This window comes from Labrus bergylta, chromosome 5, assembly GCF_963930695.1.
Source record: "Labrus bergylta chromosome 5, fLabBer1.1, whole genome shotgun sequence".
Classification (NCBI taxonomy): Eukaryota; Metazoa; Chordata; class Actinopteri; order Labriformes; family Labridae; genus Labrus; species Labrus bergylta.
Genome location: NC_089199.1, coordinates 25938600 through 25961879, shown reverse-complemented (window position 1 = coordinate 25961879; position 23280 = coordinate 25938600). Strand labels below are relative to the sequence as shown.

Below are 23280 nucleotides of genomic sequence, written 5' to 3'. Positions count from 1 at the left end.
TTCTGCATACTGCATTTATCAACTATCAGCACCTGAAAAATCGGAACGTCTTGCTCCCCCTTCTTTAAAGAGAGCGCAAGGGTGGCATGGGCACTACTTACTACCCAATAAAAAATAATGGTGAGCAAATTTATATTTTACCTGACCTGATCTAATAAATGATCCAAATCAGTGATCTGATCCAATGGAGCACATCGTTAAACACAGAAAATAAATAAATCAAATAGAGTCAGTAAAGCCCAATTCACACATACTACATGCGCGCCGCGGTCCGTCAGCGCCTCGCACTACGTTGTACTTAACTTCCACTCTAGTCAATCATTGTGTTCACACAGGGCGCGCTGCGGTCCATCTCCGGCGTGAGCCACCAACTGCATTGCGCTCTGCTCCGTTTCAAATACGCAGCGAGTCTATTTTCGCCGGAGTACGCTCCAGGCGAAATATGACAGCCCGGACAGGAAGTCAGACAAGGAAACGCACAGAGCATCCGGTCAATTTCAAAATAAAACAGAATATACGGACTCGCGATCATATTTTTCATCACTTACGTCAAAACAGGCTCAGAATTAACAACAATGCATCCTCAGAAAGACAAAGCAACGTGTTTTTTACATGTTTTTCTCTTAATTCCCGCGGGATCTTGTAGTTCTCCTGTGATGCGTCATGGGTGCGCTGACGTCCCAGAAACGGATCAAGTGTGAATGGACGCGAGCCGTCCGACGGAGCAAAACCGTGGCGCTGACGGACCGCGGCGCACACGGAGTATGTGTGAATTGCGGGTAACACTGGTTTTGTTATTCTTTTTTAAGGATAGGCTAAATCAAATCATATAAATAGCAATCATGACTTGTGTAAATGTAAAAGATTTTTAATCTGTCAAACTGGCATTTCATTTGGGGAAGAGACCTAATGACTTGTTTAGGACTCAAAATTCAAAGGTTAGGACTTTTGACTTGACTTGGGACTTGCCCGTCATTACTTGGGACTTGACTCGGAACTTGAGACCAAAGACTTGAGACTTACTTGTGACTTGCAAAACAATGACTTTGTCCCACCTCTGCTTCTCACTGTTTTGTTTTGTCTTGTACATGTATGGAACAAAAGGACTTGCTCAGCAGAGGCTGGGAAGCAGGACTGACAAGTGACAAAAAAATTTACCAATTCACTGTGAGGTTTGAATGGTTGTATTGTTTCGAGATAAAGTCCTCAATCAGTACTTGAAACATTCTTATCTGACCGTAGGGTCCTTAAAGGTCAATGTCCATTATCATCCTTTGCTCAAATGTTTATCATCATCTTCTGTGTCTCAATAAATTCTGTGTGTTATTATTCATGGACACTTTGCATCAAATCACATTATACAGTAAAGCACAATCTCGATGTTTCTGGGCAGCACAGAGGGTCTGGCATTTGAAGCTGGAGTCTCTATTAGCATTTGGAATTCTGTAATTCATTTACCAATCATTTGAATTCAAGCAGTGAAATACCACTGACTGTGCACTCTTTGTAATCTTTGAAAAAATATCTAAAAACTTAAAACAGCTCTTAAAGGAACACCTTGTCTTATTATAACATTATTATGCAAGTGAAGCCATACAATACTGGCAGAGAATTTATTCATTAAACTGAAGATACCCAACAACATAATACTAGACATCTCATTCTTTGCACATTCCTCATAGGCTAGTTCAGCATGAAATATCTAAAATCTCTTTAAAACCATGGCATCTTGTCTGGAATTATAAATGAACCTCTGTGAATTTGAACAATTGCTTATGTGCCCAACATTCATTTGCAATGACGGATGTGTCGCAGGCACAATAACAGAAAACCACGAAGGAAGAGATGCTGTGTATTACGAATTTTTGTGAGAGAGCAAGGAAATTGGTTTTAATATCTATGCAAGAGATAAACTATAACACCCGACTAGCATATTTATATCAGGTGGAGAAGGTGCCACCCACTGAGGACATTTTACTATGAAAAGAGAGAGAACAGGATCGAGACCTGGTTTTGACGGCTTGCAATCTCACCTCCCGAGTTGATATTTTGTTTTTGATGATCCCCCTTCTTTCCAGTCATTGTCAGATTTATCATGGCAATTTTATGTTTTTGTCTGCAAAAATTGAAATCTTAATTTTTATTCAATGGCTTATATTGTATTTTATCCCCGAAGGTAAAAAGTGATATGACTTTGAGATCCTTTCATAGCAGGAGGTTGTTTCAAAGTGCCTTTTGAGGGACTTGACTCCATACTTACCCAGCAGTCACTCATGTTAAAACATCTCTACAAGCCAGAGCCAAAGGATTTCAGTCTATGCAAGTGACTTGCTACTCAGGCAAACTGAATCAAATGGAATAAAGGATTTCAAAACATAACCTTCTAATTTAAAAGTGCATTTATGATGAAGAATATAAAATCGTTTGGTCTAGTTTGTTTCTGAAACAGTAGTTGAATATGTTAAAAAAAAAAAAAAACACATGTGGTCCTAATTGAATAAGATAAGATTTGGATTTGCAGGTTGGCACCTTGCATGGCAGCTCTTGTCATCGCTGTATGATGTGTGTGTAAAAGAGTTAAAGTGGTATAACTGACAAACGTTATGAGTGACCATAAGACTATATTGATACACAGGTGTAGTCCATTTATCATTTACAGTACCATGTCCCTCATCAAGAAGAGTTATTGTTTCATGAAAAATGCAGTGACCGAGTTGTTTCGCAAGCATGTCTTGACAAAGAAATGTTAAGCCATGCACTGCCCAAGTACGTTAGCAGACCCGTTGCTAATGGGTAAGGTATCATGCTGGTTTCTTATTGTATTGAGACAAGTGTAGGAGTTTGTATTGTTTCAATCAATCAATCTTTATTTTATAGCAAGTCTCAAGACATTTTACAAAAGAGCAGGTAAAAGACCTCACTCTTTTTTATATTAACTGCAAATACCTGACATTAATCCATCATTAGCACAGCACTGAACAACATTTAGCAAACTTACAGTGGCAAGGACAAACTTTCTTTAAGAGGCAGAAACCTTTAGCAAAACCAGATTCATGTTTGGCTCTGCCGAAACTGTGTTGGCCTTGGAAAGTGGGATAGAGGGAGAATCAGAAAGAAGGAGAAAGATAAAGACAAACATAGCATCAACAACAACAACAACAACAACAGCAATGAAAAATCCTCCAGTGACTAAAGAAGAGCAATGTGAGCTTGTAGCAGAGACTGAATCACTTGTATTGACATCTTGAGCAGTAAAGGTTAAAGCAGATGGATCACAAGTGGTGGCATGTAGACATGTTGCTGCTTTTCTGCTCCATATATAGTTTAGGGACACAGTGGAAAGTTTTCTTACTCAGATTCTGATATTTAGCTAAATGTGTAGTCCGGTTAAAAAAGGGTAAGCTGAGTAATTATAGAATACAGTGTACAGCACAATTAGGAGGATGGCATGATGCATTCCAGTAAAAAAGAGGAGAAACCAAACAAATATAAAACCACTACAAGTACACATTACATAGATGGGAAATATATCTACTTGTATCTATTACACCATTGAAATGTGATTATTGCACCTCAGAATATGAATAGGAGAGGGGGCTAAACCATAGGACAATGGGTATGTGTAAGTGGTCGATGGGTTAGAACAAGTTTGAGTTCAGTGTGATGACCAACTCTAAAACGTGCCTGCGCCTGCTATCTGCTTTGCCAAATTCATGAACTATATTACTGATATGCAATTTTTAGATAATAAAAAGGGGGAATTGTTGTCATGATCACTGAAAAGTTTGCGTGTAACATCCCTTGTAAATATTGTGGTGCAGTTATCACCAACTCTCAGCAGACATTCAAGTTTTCCCTTCTGTGCACGGCTGTTAGCGGCAGTGTTTCTGAATTGGACGTTATTTGCAAAGAAGCTCACAGCGTTTCAAGTACTGAACCGCTGTTTGCTCTGTAGGAGCATTTGAGCACCATTTAAACCCTTTGTGTGGTTTGAGAACTAGATGGTGTCTTTTTGTTTTTATTTGCACAGGTTTAGCAAGCGCAAAAGATTCAGAGACCTTTTGTGAGTTCGGCCGTTACTTTGTCAATCCTTCTTCCTGAAACCGATGCCAGGCCGGGGGAGGGTGCACCTGATAACACATGTCCGTACCCAATTGGCTCAGGGTAGAGGATCCTTCTCATCAGCATGCTCAGGCCACTTCATCCAGAAAGTCATCATTCTTAAAGGTCCAATGATATTGGAATTAAATCAGAAAACGACCTAATATATCATTAGACATTAAGTAAACATTCTTGAAGTTCTGGTTTCTCTGTCAACAATGTAGCAACCAGTATATCTTCCTCCTATGTTTGGAATCTGGTGTGGAATGCTTTGTTTTTGTTTTGACCAGAGAAGTAGCTCCACACAGCCGTTTTAGACGCCCCTCGATTTGCCAGGCTAACGTCAAACCAACAGATGTTCCAGCAATGAAAGCAGGCAAGCGAACTGGTTGAGATATTACTGATTTTACCCGACCTAGAAAGCATCAGCATTTTTCTTTGTAAGCTCCACACGCAAAAACGTGGTAAAACTATGAAAAATATTGGAGACGCTTTTGAAAATGGAGAGAGGTAAGAAAACAGAAATGAGTAAAGACTGATGCAGAGCTGATTAAACATGGAAGTTTCTGTGTCCTTGACATAGCAACCTGCGTGCACATCGACACTGGGTAAGATGGGGTGGGGGGGAGACAGCTCTCTGCAATGTTTTGAAATTGGACTGCAATACCCATTTTGTACTCAGACAACCTCTGTTGTTCCACATTTCATTCGTAAGACAGAATTTAGAAGAAAAAAAATGCACGCAGTGTTTAAAAATGAGCGCAGTGCCCGGGGTAAACAGATCCCCTCATTCCATGCATTGTTTGAAACAGGCTTGATTGATAAAACTAAAGCTTTTTTGAAGGATGGCATACTACATTAATTGCCATGTCATAACCAGGTACTGTATGCTAACAGAAAGTGCTCGCCATGTAGAAAATGGTGTATTTTTTTTCTTGTGTAAAAGCACAAAGACACAGTCAAAATCAGGTCTCGCACAGGTTAAGTATTATTACACTGTTCTCAGAGTGTTACATCAATAAAGCTTTATTTAAAAAAAAAAAGTGCTAATGGAAGCATCAAAACCCATTTAAATCAATCTGCATTTCACCTCACCGGATGACTTGTGAATAAAGTGCTATAACCCTGAACAGCTCATGACAATCGATTCAATAAATTCACATTTATTTTCCTACATTCACACTGGAGAGTCTTGTTTGTCCTTTAGAAGACCTTGTATACAGGGTTATGATCATTAAACCGAAAGACTCAGAAACAGGATGCAAGGAGCAATTTGGACAGTAAAGAAAATGTGTTCAGTGCCCTTAACAGCACTTCAATAAATAATACATGCAGCACTGAAATTGCATTGTTACTGAATATTGCCACAGGCAGTTCTGTATTACCCTTTTCCCTGATGTATCATTTCATACCTACAGTGCATAAATACAGTCTGTGGTTCATAGGAGATAGGAAATATGCCGTGAAGGATTCAATCATCATTTGACCTTTTTGACTTTAATTAATATGAGCAAAATATGCATGCACTTTCACTTATGCAGTGACTTTTTTTTAAATTCACGTCTATTCACCATATTGCTAAGGACTTAAAGGGATACTTCACCGGTTGAAACATAATTCTGTATTGAAAAAAACAAACAGTGAGAGCACCGACACCAACAGTCCACCCCAGCTCGAGCCGGCACGAGCTCCTCGTCCTCACCGCCGCCGACAGGCAGGTCTTGTGCTGCAGCTGAGGCACGAGACTTAACTGTCGGCAGCAGCGCCTTGTCGCTGTATTACGGCTCGTAGAGATAGCCACGAACATCCGATTCGAGCACAAGTCCTTCAAAGTCCTCTTCATCCATATCAGTTTGAAGTTGAAACATACTTTTATCATACTTTCGTTCTTCTCAACTTCATCTCCATAGAGCCTGTTAGCATAGCTTCCAAGCAAGATGGCGGACGTTGAGTTTCAATTCTGGGAGTGAGGTCCCATCCACTGATCTCCAGTAGGTCTGTAGCTTCAGTGGATTTAAGAACAATTTAGCTGCTAAAATATCCCCATTTTCCATCAGGGGTTTGTTGAGGTTCTTTTTAACGTATCCAAAAGGAGATTGGATATTAACTTAGCATTCAAAGACTCAAATTAGGGCCTGTGTCCACCAACAGTATTTTTAGCCCTGACAGTGGTTATTTCCTGTCTAGGCAACCTACAGTTGATATGTTGGCTATGGATCAGTGGTAGAGTTGGTCATCTCTAAACAGGAAGGTTCCTCTTCCTAAACTCACATGTCAAAGTGTCCTTGAAGACACTGAACCCTAAATTGCGTCTTCTGCATGGCCAACTACATGTGCACTGAAATGGACATTTGGGCACTTTACATGGCAGCCTCTGCCATCAGTGTGTGAATCTGATGTGAATGGCTGAATGTGACTAGTTGTGTAAAAGCACTTTGAGGAGTCAGACTAGAAAAGTGACACACAAGTCTAAGTCCATTTACCATTCAGCATTGTCAGCACTCAGCTTCCTCAGCTGTTTGGTTTGTTGTGCTAACAGCCTCTTCACTTAAAAATAGTCCAATCTTTTCAACATCACTGCCTTCTTCAATGTTACTTCATCCTCACTGACCAGTCAAAATCAAGAAGTGGTGTGACTCTCAATATCAAATTTGGTGAACAAATCATTTTCCTCGCATTTTTATCTCATCCACCCAGACTTGTTTTTTACAAAGGAACATTTTACCAGTGTAATGCCTAAATGCTGAGTCAAGACTCCTATTCACTGTTTTATGTTTTCTTTGCATATATTTAGAATACAGAGCAATCTGATAGACGTAATGATCACCATCAAGAGTAACCAGACAACTTTAGCAACAGAATGGCCAGTAAGAAGCACACAGAAATTTGAGGTATTTGGCACTGCAAGCTGAAAAAAATGCAGTTTGTCGACACAGAACCTTAATGTTAATGTTGCTATTTCTCTGCTGTTTGTGGAAATGCATACTAATTTTAAAACACATTTAAAATGTTGTGATCTAATAATGTAAATAAAGGTACTTTTAAGTGTCTTAAATATACAATTCAGCTTTAAATTGAGACTTTTGAGAGAATTTTAACTGAAAGATTCTTAACAAAACTGGTAAAGTATTACTTGTTTTTCTTGCTAGAAAAAAATCAGGTGTCTCATTTTTTAGCTAGCTGATGCAGTAAAGAAAGAGGCATGAACACGTGGCTGCAGATGAATGCAGAAGTGAGGTCAAACATGGAGCCACCTGGATCTGAAGAGGCCGATGCTTCACTTTCTGACCTGACAGTGTTTGGGCTGCATCCAGGGAGAAGCAGAGCTATCCGAGGTGTCTAATATTGGCCCATCTGCCGCCCTCCCCTGAGTCCCCTGCTACCTTTGCCCCGCCATGTGTTCCCACATATCCTACATACCCAAATAGGTGGCAGCCAAGCCCATATTCAGCATCTGTCTGTTCTAGATACGTCAGTCCACGCCGGCCGACTCACAGCCCCTCCGCAATTACTGAGAGGATATTCTCGCACTCCAGGCGTCCCACACCTCTCCAGTAAATTATCACCTCCCCAGAAAGAAGGCGCTGTGGTGCCTGAGAGTTTGGATCACACATCATCAAGTGCTGGGCCCAGGCAGTTGACATCGCTGTGTAATCATCATTACCCCCACAACTATTTCTCAAGTAGGATCAGAAGGAAGTCAGAGCTCAAGTATTGCGCAATACATGCTATGTAAATGATTCGACGTTCAAGCTGCTCCTTCTCTGAAAAGGGGGTAAGTGCCTTTTCTACCGGGTTCCGAAGATTTGGAGAAATTGTGGTTGTAAAGGCTGCTAGACGGTGACATTGGAAAGGTCATTTTCTGATTACTTGTGAACATAAACAGTGCATCTCAAAACTAATCTACTGTAATTAGAGGGCATTCATTGAGTGGTTGAAATGATGTGTGTGGTCTGCCAGGAGATACATATTTACCTATGATGCCTTGCACAGACTACACTCTGAACTAGAGCTGGTAACACAGCCCAAAATGTGATCAGGATATTTTGTTATATATTGATCAATGTTACTTACAATGTTACTACTGTCACTTATAAAATAAGTGTATATACATACTTTTATCTATATTTATATATACTTATATTATAAAGTCTGTATAAATGTTAGAATAAAATCACATTCCCTTATTAAAATATTCTATGTAAAGCCCTACCCTGAGGAAAGGCATCTTCATCTTACTTTTTTTAGCGCAACACATTTCAGTGCAAGTAGATGACTACATATTTGAGTAGAATTATTAATTCATTTAGAGGAAACTAATGTCAACAAGTTAGAACATCTGTTGTACCAGAAGAGATACAGTTACCTGGCAGGAAGCAGCACATGATCTAGTTCCACTAAAGTTCCACATTGCACATGGATATTCAGTGTGAAAAAATTGGGGGGGGGGGGGGGTTGCTATATTTCTCACTCCTTTTTTTCCTTTGTCGAAAAGTTGCTGCTCACAGCGAAAAAGTGTTGATGAATGAAGCTCTCATACAATGTGAGTTGCTGACAGCTCTGGAGACCTGGGGGACCAATTCATTTACAGCACAAGTGCGATATGTTGAGATCAGTCCCTCAGATGTCCCAGATGCCTGAGCCCTTTGAAAGAGTCACAGGCCTGTGCTGGCACTGGAAATTCAGCAGTGCTCAAAATGAATCAGTGCTCCAGAGTACGGGAGCCCTCTTTGCCACTGTTGCACAGAATTTCTCATTACCTAGTATCCATCACACATTCATTGGTTTGGACTTGCACTTGACATTTCTGATGTGGACTACACTGAGTGACTTTACATGTCTGCCTCTTTAGGAGAAAAAGTGTAACGTATAATTTGATCAAGAAATATGTAGTCATTCAACACAAGGCAACAGCATGCACTGTGAAGGGATAACAGGATCGACTGTTTCCTTTGCTTCTGTGATGTCAGCCTCACAGCATTTTTTGGCAACACGGGAAGATTTATATGGCAGGGGATGGAATCCATTTTTCGTCTTTATTTAATGCTTCAATTTTTTAACAGTGCAAGACCTTCAAGGCATTTCTGACATTCATTTGAGTCTTGTTTTATTTATATCACAGATTTCGATAAAGTACTGTTGGAGCACTTTGTCTAAAAGAAAAGTCTCTAACGCGTCACTAGAGCTCTCAAAAGTCCACCTTGTGCTCGGAGTCATTGACCCTTGTTCTCCTCGATTCATCACTCAACCAATGGCAATGCCCTGCTGTGAAATCCATTAAAGGAATGGACACAACAATGGAGTATCAGTATTTATTTTAAGACTTTGACATTGCAATTGTAATGGATTTGGGTCATGGACTATATGTTATAATGCAGGGAATGATACATTAAAAACCGGTTACATAAATGTAAGTGTACAGTTTTCACATAATAGTGAAAATGCTTTCTGGAGTTAACCTGAATACAAACCAAATGCAATATGTGACCCTTGTGACCCCACAGCACACAACACAATGGCACTATGTGTGAGTTGGTTTGATTCTGACACTCCTTTCAGTCATCCTAGCCAGCGTTCTCCCGGTACATAAGCTTGTACAAACAAGGTCAGCAGTCACAAACTGAGAAACCGATTTTTTTTTTTCTCTGGACAGATCTGAGCTGCCTCTACATATAAAATACTCCATAAAAGGTAACATACACAAGAATTATTTTCTTCAGGTGAGTATACACTAAACAAAAGAGAAGTCTATTTCCAACAATGACTCAGCCAAAAGGTTTCCCAATCTGACACACTGAATATTTAAGCAGCATCATACAAGAAAAATACAAGTCTTTGCTGCTGTACGGACACGTTTATAGTAGTTTTTTATTTTAAGAAAAACAAATGAAGACAAATGAAATGTTAAGCGGAAATGTTTGGCATTCATATCGTCTCACTGAAGTAATTTACATGCAATGTTTAAAGTCTTATTTCCAATTCTTCTGACATGAAGTACAAAGTACAAAGTACAAACCTAGGCAGAAAAATACATGACACATGCAAACCCAATAACACCGCTGTTTTGTATAAAGCAAGTGCCCATGCTGCGTTTAGATCCATGTGTATGCACTCGCTGTACATATTAACGGTGGTGCTATTGAGGTTGCAAAAAAATATGACCGTGTTGAGGAATATTCATTTATTAGAGAGGGCAGGCGAAGTATGACCAGCAGAGCCTCATTATTTCACAGCCACTGTGCAGTATTATTACACAGATAATCATCTTTTTAACAAATAAGACAGAAAAAGAGCTTACAGCTGAAGAAAATAAAGCTACAACTGAAGCATGAATTTAAATGACTAGAAGAGGGAAAGGGTCCTCCACTAATCAGAAGATTAGCGGTAAGGCTCATCCAGTCAGCACGCTGGATTCTCCTGATATGAACCCCAAATTGCTCTGTGTGAATGTGATTTTATTTATTTTAAAGATAATTAGATTTCACTAGATGTACTTTGTTGAGAAGTCGAATTATATTTTATCTTAAAGGAAGAATATTTAATTTTTTGATCCAGCAGATGTCGCCCTCGAGCACCAGCATGAAACCAAAACAACTCACGCTGCATTGTTGTGTTAGCATGCTAATGCTAGCGATCTTTATTTTGCTCGTATCCTCACACTGCATGTAAATTTACACGACATGACCGTGATCTAAAAACGCTTATGTGACATTAAATAAAATAAGCAGTGAGTACAGTATGTTATTCTTCTTTTCTCTAGTCCCTCCATTAAACAACTTTTATACACGAGGTGATGAGACGGCCGCTCCGTCCATGTAAACACGATCTAGATACAACTCTGAAAACATCACAGACAGCGGGACTCGGTTGTCTCACTCATTGTAGACAGTCATGACTCACAGTTAGTTTCAGAGGATGTACTTGATTTCTGCTATATTTAAATGTGAAAATCGCATATTCTTCCTTTAAATTTCACTCAATAAAAAAAAAAGGTAACTGTGAAATTCGTATTATATTTTTTGTAACTACTTTTGTATACGAACACGGCATCTCCAGGGTTTGTGTGTTTATAACCTTATCAAGCTTAATTGTGTCATACATTTATATTTCAGAAGATTTCTGAGAATATGGTTTCTTATGTCTCTCTGAATCTCTAAAACGTAAACCCTGCATTGGTGAGGAAAATCAAGTTCATCCTGCCTGACATGACGTGACATTGCTCTCAGTTTTTTACTTCAGTAATGAAAGGCACTGTTTGTTTACTTTGGACATTTCGTATAGCCTGTAATTCATGACAGAACACAAGATGTTAAGGAAGCTGAAACACTGAACCTCATGAACATTGTGTGTAATTTTATACATAGAGTTACCTACGATTTCTCTGTAAGCAGTAAGTAGTTAAAAAAATTAAACTTTAATTTTTTTAGGGGGAATCAGAGTTCAAACCATCATATCTTTTATCTACAAAAACCTTCATCTTGATCATTAGTTGGTTCTAACTTCCAGAATATGGACCCTCTAATATATGAATGTTCCTCAACATGGTATTATTTTCCATCATTTTCAATCCATATTGAATTTTTAAACAAATGAAAGGCATGTCTTATTTTTAGAAAGGAGTGGGAGGACAATTTTCCCCCATCATATGCCTATGATAAGGCCTCATCCAGGGTGGAGAAGCTGTCAAACCGAGAAAAAGACAGAGTCAGCCCTGAGGAAGATATAAGCTATGATGACATGAAGCCAAATGTGTCCGATTATGATGGATTCAAAAAGCCTTAACAGAAGAAAAATACTCCACATAAACACCTCATCAAGAGTAAATGCTTTTTAATGGATTCCAGTCAAGTAGTTTAAACCTCTCTCTTATGTTGTTGCAAACGTTGTAAGCTGTTGCTTGATTAATATTAACAGATGAGCAGATGACAGATATTCATCTTCAGGACAATGATCAACATTGTACAGAGACAATTAGCTAGTGCTGTGCGATGATCATTAAGGACAACAAACACACATATGTTTTCGTCATGTTTTGAACATCACACAGCTGTTTTGTTTCAATACACCCGTGTCGAAAAAAATCAGATGAATGATATGCAATGATTACCCTCAAAACCAGAATTATCTAAATAAAAAATGAAGTTAAAAAAAATGTAGCCTTAGCTTCCGTTTCTCTTCTTTGTTTGCGATATGTTCTCTCGCAGTCTGGTCTAAAAGTAATAATTGTATAACGCTGAGGCGTGAATTGTGAGTGTCCCTCCTTCCACAGTGTCTCAGTGAGAAGTTAAATGAGCCGGCCTATTTAAGAAACCAAGTGAGAAACCTGTCGTGTAAATAACAACACAGCAGCCTGGAGGCACATCGGCTCTTAAAGGGAATGAGCGCTTACAAACAGAGCTTACAACCCGAAACACCCTATATCACAAAGCTAAATGTTACGTCTTATATTTAGTCAAGCAGCTTAATCCACAAACAGATTGTTAGCTAAACGTATTCAGATGTGCCAAAATTAGACAAAATCACTTTGTACTTTTGTACCTTGCGTTTTAGACAATGAACTTTAGACCATCAGACTAAGGCCCTTAGACATTTCAGCCATTAATAATTATGTACACATTTGCATGTTGCTCCTCATATTTGCAGATGTGTACACATAAATGGATCTGAGTACTCCTTTGTGATCTATTAATGCATTTATGGATCTGTGGACTTATTTGTGGATCTATTTTATTAATTTGCAAACCTTTATGCAACAATATTGGCGCCACAGGATATCTTCTGGAAAGGAAACAACTGAAAAGGAAGGCAGTGTTTCGCTGCCGATTAAAACCTGAGCCATTGATGGAACCTCCTGATGTTGAACATTGTAATGACAACAAGAACACTTGGGGTAAAAGGAACACTTGAACATTCTGGAGCAACAACTCACTCTCACTTTAGCGTTGCAGAAAAGGTGATGTGATGTTTTCTTCCCTGACAACTGATGAACATTAAAGGTCCTATATTATGCTTTTTCTGGTTTTATATGCTCTTTAGTGTGTTTTCCAAGTGTCCTGTGCATGTTTAGGAACATCTATGTGCAAAAATTCAAAGTCCGCGGAAACGCAGCTTCTCCTACCTCCTCCTGTTAGCTGCAGCATTAGCCGCATGTAACGCTCGGTTCTAGCCCCCCCTCGATAAAAAATTGTCAGTCCGACGTCATTGTCAGTGTGAGATCACTGATCTAAGTCCATTGGCTCGTTGTGGCAAACCCTGCAGCTCATGTTGAAATTTCCGAGACGTGTACTGAGCAACTGACCAATAACGACAGAGCGGATCGGCAGACCAATCAAAGCAGACTTGGCCCACGTGGGGTCTAACAGTGTGGGCTCAACAGAGTGCAGCTGACGGACTCAGAGTGTAGAGGGAGCAAGGAGGAGCAGTACTTGAAAACAGACACTTTTTTCAGACTTTAGCTATTGTGAACGTACAAAAGTAGGTACATAGATTAAATATGCGCACCCCAAAAAGGGCAGAATATGGGCTCTTTAACAGTGTAAAGCAATACACTGATGGACACAACCTGAGCTTTCTAAAATGTAAACCACACCAAACAGAGTGAATTCCAACTTCACAAAACATCCGTTATAGATTTCATGGAACTTTTATCTACTACAAAATAAGAGAAAAATGGGACCTTTGTGTACTGAGTACAACTCTTTCTAATCAGACTTATTTTTAAGGATATTCATTTTGCTGTATTTCAAATACTGGTAAGATCATAAAAAAAATTATCTTATTTTAGTCATGTTTCTTTTCCAAAAAACCTTTGTCCTCTCTGCTATGTATTTCTGTATCTCTGTAAAAGCAGTTACCATATTCTGCAGAATTAAGCTCCTTAAGAAGCTTCCCCCGTTCCCTGATTGCATGTGTAGAGACACATTGAGCAGTTCACACTGTTGCAAAGAGAGGGAGGAATATTCTTATAGATACCTGACGGTCCATTATCAAAGGTATATGTTAGATCTTCAGCCTGTAACCGCTGCAGCTATAGGGAAACCAGGCTGAGTGATGAGTGAGTATCTGGAGAATATGTGAGAACCCTCACTGTGACACTTCTCACTCCCTACCATCAACCATCAGACATGATTACAGCCCTCGCTCCAGTGATCCAGTACCTGTCTGAGCTCACTCCTCTGATTTCACATGATTTTCTCCTGAAGGCGAGGTAATCAAACAAAAACGCTCGACTCAGACAGAGACTTGACCCTGCCGCGGCATTTGTTGAAGTCATACTACAAACGTGAACAATTTGTCGAACATCTTTTTTATTCAGAGGGAATGAGGATGTTTCACCAGGTACTGCTTTCCCCTCGAGTCATAATGTAACTGCTGACTGGAGGTAAAGGCATCAATTCAAGGTGCTGTAGGTATAAAGAACATACAATCAATGATCTTCTACTTGTGATGGCTGGGACCAAACAGGCAGGATGTACGAAAGTAAAGCAATTTAATAACATTGAAAAACATCAATTAACATTCTTAACATGCAATGGCTGAACTTGTACAAAACATTGCTGTTGTGAATATGACCCTAAAATTAATGCTGCACAACATAGCGACTGTGTGTTGAACGCCAGTATATCGAAACTCACAAAGTAAGGCTAAGACTGATGAAACAGTGACTACAGTATATTGTATCTCAGCATAGTAAAAAAAAGATGTCAAATATCATGCAACCACATTACATTGATCTGATTGCAAAAAGAAAAAAAATACAAGTTTAATCCACTTTCTTCTTAACAGGGAGTTCAACCAACCTAAATATGAAAATCAGTTTGTTGACTGCAGATCAAACAGTTGTAGAATAGTCTGTGATTCTGTTGAACCTTTGCAAAGTACTGAAGGCATACTGATGTCACCTTGGTTTTTGAGATGACAAGTTATAAACTTGGGGCAGGGAGTTGAACTTTTTGAAGACTTTGGCATTTACCATACAGGCCTCTTTACGATACAAAGAAGATGATTTATGGGGAATAGTTTGGTGTTATGGGAAATGTGTCCATGTTTTCAAGGTTAATACCACTCTCATGTTGTTGCCCTAAAGATAAGCCGACAGTAGCGGAGACGGCTAGTTATAATCTGTTCGGAGTTACTGAGAAGATCTCTGTGGCACATATATGAACAAAGTATTCCTTCTTTGTTTGTTTCCGTAGAAAAAAACGAATTCTTAAAACACAGCTACCCATTTTCTAACTGGCATTTTATTTGCCATGAATTTGTGCTTAAATGAAGACTTAATACTCTGAGATGATGAACATTGACTTTTAGAGATGCTGTGTGGCAAGGATTCTGTTAGAAAATTCCACTTTAGTGTTTGGGCATTTCCATGCGTCGTTCCTAATTATGTTGTTGTGCCTTTACAAAAAAGTTATATTACATGTTTACCAAAATGTCAAACTATTCTGTTCACTTGTTTGTTATCAGAGAACTTTGTTTGAACTGCGGGCTACTGGCAACTGTTCTGAGTTTCTTTGATTTGGACCCAACTGTTAAAGCACGTGTGGTTTTATACAAATTCTTAAAAAGAGTTATGAATAAATCCTTTTCAAAACGTCTAATCAAAATGGGATAATGGATTACAATTTTTGAGCTCTCTCCCAGGTTGGCTTTAGCAGTGATGTGTGGTGGGCCGTAAAAAGCATGAAATAGTTTGTTTTTTAATTCATACTTCCCACTAGATCTATTTGCTAAACAAGACAAAATAACTAAATTATATTTTTCTTTTTACATTACAGAGACTTCATGACTCAAGCATCACTATTCATGATATGTAACGATATGTCAATATCCTTGTTATTGAGTCAGGTATAAAACAACCGGGAAAAATAAGTTAATAAGCAACTTTTACACATCTGACATCATCTTTAATACATTTTTTTTCAAATATAAAAGGTCAGTAATATATCCTTCAAATGAAAAATATCAACTTGATATCCCACCTTATCTGTGCTTCCAAGTGTTGGGCAGTAACACATTACTGGGTGTAATATTATTCATCTCCCCAGTAAGGAGTCGTGTGAGGGATTAACATTTTAAAAACTTAATAATATTACAGTTTAATCCAAGTTTGACTGTTGCTGCTTTGCCAAAATGGGATTTTTTTTTTTTAAAACTAGGTTGGCCATTTTATAGTAGTATTAAATAAAAGGTGATGAATAGGTGATCGTTTTCCTTTCTGATGGAGGAATAAGTCAAAAGCGACCTATTGCACTTCCTGAGTAACCCAACACTGGTGGTCTGCTACAAGATAACATCAGAGGGAAAGCTGCGATTAATGATGTGCATTGACAGAGAAACATTTGTACAAAGTGTACTGCAGCTGAAGTCATGGACATTAAAAAAAGGAAATCCAAGCCCTCCAAACTTGTAATAATAATTATTAAAAAAAGACACCTTGACATACAATATACACTATATATACACAGTATTTAGTAATGGTCATTCTGTTGCAACTTGACAACACAGAGCTATATAAAATATGGGTGGCAGTATGCAGTTGACAATGACGCATTACATTTGACACGAAAACCCTGTGCTTGGTATGGATATTGTCATTTTTCCTTTTTTATTTGTTCCTCCCAGCAGGTTTAATGAAAAACGGTGTCGGGGAGGGGGGGGGGGGCGGCAGCGATGGATGGTTGTTCCACTCCTCATGCCGGGGTCTGAATGGTGGCTTTGATTTCAGTGGATGCTCTCTTCTCCTTTCGCCCCGCATACTCGCCGATAAAGGAGCCGTCCTCGTTGAACTGAACATCCTCGTCGCCGTAGTCCACGAGGCTGTCCCCGCTGTCCCCTGCTTTGATCTCCCTGCTCAGCGAGTGTTGGCTGCCCTTCAGTGGCTTCTCGTCGTTGTCACTGCAAGAGAGCCACAGTGGGTTTAAAATCACCTCATTTCACCCATGGCTTCACTCTATGGCTTATTTGGAGGGGGGGGGGGGTGCGGGCTCAAGCTATCACTGCCTCTACAACGAGTCTCTGTGAACAGCATTTACCAATGGCAGACCAAATGGTAAATAGTCTGCGCTTGCATTGTGCATTTATAGTCAATCAACTACCCAAAGCACTTTTTCTCAACATGCCTTTCAAGCAAGTGACACACAACTAAACACTGATGGTGGTGGTGGTGTGAGGGGGGTGGGGGGGTGGGGGGGTCATCACATTCTAACTTACGGAAGTTTAGTGGGTCATTGTTTCCTCCTGTTTTCAGTGTTCTCTGCTACGCTAAGCTAACTGGCTGCTAGAGGTTGTTTAATGTTTATCAGAAGAACATGAGAAGTGGTTTTTTTTTTTTTCTTTTCATTCAGGTCACCTCAAGAAATAATATCAATACTGGCTTAACTTTGCTTGCGATGTACTGTTACAACCGAACAACTTGTTGTCTAATTTATCATTATTTGAAAGTAGCTAGCAGTATAGCTAGCATAAGCATTTCCTGTGCTGTGTCAATCCTTCTGATGCATAGCCACACTGAGAAAACATTGCATTTGACATTTATTAATTGGGCAAATAAAGGGTTCATAAAAAATGTCCAGATCTGACTGGCCTGGTGATTAGCACTGATTGGTTTTAGCCTCCTGCTGTGTCCTGGCTCGTCTGTGTTGAACTCCTTCCAACAGAAAACAAATATCTGAACTGAACTGCACTGCAGCTACCTTTATGATGTAATGTCAACCACCAAACACGAAACTGCCTCTATGACAACAATCTCTATAAAGTGATGCTACCACTCCAACAACACCGATGTGTAAACAGCTAGCGTTGTTTACCACATACTTTTCAGTTACTCAGTCCATCAAATGTCTTGAACAGAAGGATTGTAAGGCTCCACGTGAACCTCATGCGAGCTGGGTTGGCTTTTTTCAGTGAGAGGAGAAATGCAGAGAGAATTACTGAGAGAAGAGGATGGAATTTACTGCCAGCAGAAGAGAAACTCATCACTGTTGTAAGTCAGTTTCAGCGAGGTGGTGATATAGTGCTCCTAGTGTTATGCTTACCTGTATTCACAAAATGTGTCATCATTCATGCCCTGGGACTCCACATCTGGGTGAAGGTCTTCTTTTTCTTTTACTGCTCACAAAATGAAAAGAAGATATCAGTGATTATTTCCACAACTGACAGCTGCCGATGAAGTTCACTTTGGACCCTGACTGTTTTTGTTGTTTGAACACATTCAGGGCTAAGACCCTGACTCTGTGCACTTCTTCTTTAATGGAAGGTCAGTGAAAGCTTTAGAACGACTGAAACGTGTCAAATATAGGTTTTCAAGCAAGTTCAAATACATTGTAACACATCTGTTTGATTATTTATGTAGGATGTACATCAATGTGTAGTTCTATATGGGATGTTTAAGAAAGAAAAAAAATCATGTTGCTCCGGCAAATATTTGAGTGACAGGTTGTAATTGGAATTTAATGAGTAACCAAGGGACAAATCGGCATCTTGCTGTTTTTTTTTTTCTGCTGACAAGTGAACTGATCACCCAGACGACAACCTGATAGCCATTAACTTTGAATAATAAAGACGAGAAGGACTCTCATGCCCCTAACAAGAGGAATAACATTGAAATACCGCAGAGCTTATGTCATCATGTTCACTCAGCCACCCCATGTGCAGCATTTGCATTTTGTCTCACTGTGGTTTGCACTTTGTTTAGATTGCTGCTGGAAAAAGCAGGATGTCTAAATAAGGCTAAATTGAAATGCTGGACATTCAGTAGAATGACAATTTTGTTTCTACATGAGGATTTTATTTATTTATTGATGCATTTAAATAAGTCTAGGGCGTAGAAAAAGTGTATTTATTTCTTATATGTTTGTTTATTTTTAGGCTGATCATTTATGTCAGAGCAACAAACAAGCCAATGTAAAAACATAATTCTCAGATTTGTAATTATCATTCAAAAAGTATTAGTATATGTTTGTAAAAGGCACCTACCAGAGTATTTTCCTCCTTTATTTCTGTTCACAAAGCAGGCGATCAAAACAATGAGTGTGAGGAAAGCAATGGCACACATCAGGCCAATGAACCAGCCCTGGGTGGAGATTCCTCCGTGTATGCTGGCCAGACCTGAAGAGAACAAAATCAGGTGACTTTGACATGCCTTGGCCTTTTCATCAGGACACCAGACTGAATGTTTACATCGACAGAGCCTATCGGATGCAAAGTCACAAGGTGCCAAGGCACGCCGCTGATGGATACGGTCCAAAATTAATATTAAACAGCTAATCCTGCTTGTCTAATTAATCAAGTAAAGGAACGCTGTACAAATGTAATTCCTCTCAGCGAGTCTGCGTGGCTTGAACAATGACATCGCGGAAGACCACACGCTGCTGCATGAGTCACTGCTCAAGGACATTCAGGGTGCACCTGCCTTCTGTTCAAAGAGAGGCCAATTAGATTTGCCTTTTTTTTTTTTCTTTTTGGTTACCCCCCTCACATGTAGACCCAGTTGTGATAAGATCTCAAATATACTAGAATGATGAACCCAGCTGAATCAGTCGCACAGTAAACTCAGAACCAGGTTGGAGCCCTTCAATGATATGGAAAGTCTTAGAGGTGTGTAAAGCATCTGATATGTTCCAGACACCCTCGCCTGTGCAGGGCTGAATGATTAGGATGGGTTAGTAATCATGAGAATAAAGAACCTCTGAATCTATAGGAGATATAAATCAATAATCTAATTTCATCATCAACTTATTGTTATTAAAATCCCTCTACGACAAAGACACTTTTACGAGATTACTCTTTTTCATATATGCAATATAAAACACAGTGTGCTCTCCTCCAGATATCCAGCTGAAATTTGCAAAGCTGTCACTTTACAGCTGAGCTAACATTCAATAAGACAGGGGCTGAGGACGAAATGAGACAAGATGAGGAAAAAGGCGTAACATGGCACACAAGGGTTAGTACAGGACAAGCAGATCAAAGCCATCGCGGAAGTGTAAGGAGTGTTGTCATCATACAAAGAAGGATGTTGCTCTTCACCTTACGCAAAGAGTAGTATGCTCCTGTGTTTCCTAACAGCTATCCTTAGGAGTTAGCAATTTCACCTGACAAAAGAGGGACATAGGGTGCATCCCTAGTGCTAAAGACATCTACAATAAATGAAGTCTATTTTCAAACCATTCGATAAATATTGAATATTTTATGATTGAATATTTAACCTTTTCCATACAAACACCTATACTGGTCAACAACTGTGTAGAAATGGTCTGTTTACATAAGGCCACAGCCAATATTGAGAAATGGAGTACCATGTTTAATTAAATTGAATTTATAGTTTGTACCTTAAAAAGACGGAAAAATATATATTATTATATTTTCAGTTCATCAGGTTATATTAAAATCAATATATTTGTATTTTTCATTGATCATTTAGTCAATTAAATGTCAGAAAATAATGAAGCAGTGAAAACACTGGTGGGGTTGATGTATACAATTATTAATACTTTGATAAAATTGATTTTTCATCATTGTCACTGTCTTTGGAAGCAGGAGCAAATATCATGATTCATCTCCGGTAAGAGGACAATGTTACCTTCCCAACTGAGCTGGAAAATAATCTAAAATGTAGTAGATGATGCGCATTATTAGTATAGGAAAAGAACGCTTTGATAGCAGCTGTCTGAGCTAGTCAACAAAGCCAGATTCACATCATTTCCCCGTGGCAAACATGCAAATCTTCAGCTGTGCCTCCAACTCAGGAGCATTATTTACCCAGGTGATAATTCAGCACACAAGGACACCTGCGTCTGTTCTGCCCTGCCCATCCCAACCACTGCAAATGACACTCTCTGACTAATGTTGATGGATTAGTCTGCATCTATGGTAATTCCAGTCATTGGAACTGCACAATGACTTTGACTGACACAGGCCCCTAAACTAAAAATATCCCAGGGCTGGCTGCTGTGTTTGTCACAGTGCTCCTCGACTTGCTATTAAATGCTGCAGGAAGCAGCTGCTCACCCAGCAGGGAGCTGATGCCCTGGTATACGCCCCTTCAAAGTCAGGAGGCTTCTTTATAAGTAGAGGCTGGGAAAATATTCTGATATAGGAGCTCTCAGCAGCTTTCACTTATCCACTTATCTCAGTGTCCGGTAAATATCACCCTCCCAGTGTGAGCTCACACCTACCAGGCATTGCCCAGGAGGATGTTCCTGCACACTATTTTCTCACAGCTCAGATTCTGCCCACTTGTCCCAGAGCGATGTTGCTGTTTACCCAGCTGAAGATTACATGGAAATGTCAGGTGACTGTTGGGTCAATACACAGGCGTGTACAGGGAGGACCGGGGCCCAACAAATCAATCATTGACAATTAGACATATTTGTCCCCTTCAAGTGACTGCACTCTACAGCTACACCGCTCAGAATATAGATCTAGTAACCAAGATTTCCCTGTGGTGAAGCAGAGAAATTAAAACCAGTTTTTTAATCAGTATACACCTGACTCATAACAGACAATAAAACAGAGCAGTTTACTTTGCTTTGCTGCCCTTGTTTCCCCTGGAAACAACATCCTTTTTACTGGGGGTATTTTGTGTTTTCGTTATCAACTGACTTGCAGCCAACAGAAAAAAAAAAAAGTAAGTACAGGGATCATAACTTCACCTCCTTGGCCAAACAAACACACTTATTTGGTTTCATAAATTCCAGATTGATTTTGGTGTTTGGATGTCTCTGTGGTTTGATGCAGGTTGTGTCAGAATGTGCTGCAGCTCTACCTATGGTGGAACGAGTGGATTTGGTCACTGGGGACTTTGGAGTGCTTGGAGGTGAGGGGGAAGCTGACTTGCCTGAAAAGAAAGACAGACCTTTTGATTATCATCTGGGATGGTGCTCCGGGGGTGCTGCAATCTAATGTTAGCACGCTATTTCTAGCTAATCTCTAAAGTTAGTAATTAGGAGGTCTACATGTCTACAATGAAACATCGTGTTAAATTAGAAGAAAAAAAAAAACATTATACACATGGTGAAGTATTGTGATTTTATATGTGACTTGATCTTCTCTTTTAAAAGTTTTTCTTTTATTGACACATCATTAACAGGAAGAAGAGCTAATGTGTGGCATGAAGTTCTTCCTGTGTTTGGCTCGTTAGCATGATTTATTTCCTCTGCTTGAGTTAGTCAATTAGCTCTCAAGCTAAAGGTGCTAAGACACATGTAGAGATTGGTTTACAGTCGCAAATGAGCCAAGATTAATATGAATTTATAATTACATTAATCATTATCTACAGGAAGCAACTAACTTTATTCAAGAAGAAGTTGACATTTTTTCTAATAAAAGGAGGCATCAGAGTGCTCTCTACTGATGGCAAGGGCAAACAGCAGACAAGGTCAATTACCTACGGAGAGAAGCTGCGTGTTTGGAGCTGCTTAATTCTGCGCTGGCAAAATAAAAATTGTCCAACTCTTTCAGTCTCAAAACCTGATGCTTTATTCAGGCCTCTAGCATTCCACATCTGTCCACATTTCTAAATCTAAAAGCATGCATCCATCCACTACCTAAACAAATAAACATCGCTGTAAAACAAGTCATACCAACACACAGTTCATTTTTACTAAATGAATCAACTGTTTTCAGGGCAATTTGAGAACGTATTATGTGTTGGTATGATGTTCCACAGTGTGCACACAGACAGATCTACATACTGAGGCCAACAGTGGAAGCCAAAGTGGAAGCTGGGGGGGAAAAAGAAAGAAAGAAAGAAAAAAGCAAAGCATTGCTAAGCAGACATGTACAGTACATACACATTGACAATCCACACGGTATCCAAGGTAAGGCTCAGAGCAGTGCATTGAAGTGAGGTTTTAACAGAAAGCAGCAGCCAGCAAAGGACTCTTAACATAAATACTCACACATGCACACATAGGGGAAGAGTTGCAACTAAATAACCTCAATGTTCAATTTTATCAGTCCCACTCCAACACACGTGTAATTTCTCCACAGAATTGTAATTGGATGAAAAAAAAACCTCCCTGTAATTATTATGATGGCTCAACTAACACATAAATGCTCCCTAAGTGCCAATTAAGTTTCTGTGATTGTTAGAATTCTTCCAATAAACACAAAGTAATCGCTCGCATGTTCAACACCTGTTGTGCTTTTGTTTTGTTTTTCATGATGGAACTTGAA

General features: G+C 39.3%; 1 protein-coding gene across 7 annotated transcripts in view; it reads right to left on the bottom strand.

Annotated features, from left to right (window-relative positions):
• Positions 1-14391: 14391 nt before the first annotated feature.
• chl1b (cell adhesion molecule L1-like b) overlaps positions 14392-23280 on the bottom strand; it is a 59712-nt gene continuing 50823 nt past the window's right edge. For 5 of the 7 annotated variants that reach the window (XM_065955312.1, XM_065955316.1, XM_065955315.1 and 2 more), the window contains 5 exons: positions 22797-22826; positions 21869-21940; positions 19078-19209; positions 18138-18210; positions 14392-16998 (listed from right to left, as the gene is read on the bottom strand). In XM_065955312.1, coding sequence (XP_065811384.1) covers positions 16794-16998; positions 18138-18210; positions 19078-19209; positions 21869-21940; positions 22797-22826 — 512 coding nt within the window. In that variant the 3' untranslated portion in view covers positions 14392-16793. Of the gene's footprint in view, positions 16999-17027; positions 17997-18137; positions 18211-19077; positions 19210-21868; positions 21941-22796; positions 22827-23280 lie in introns of those variants that run through there. The other 2 variants (XM_065955318.1, XM_020632707.2) reach the window with 2 other exon arrangements.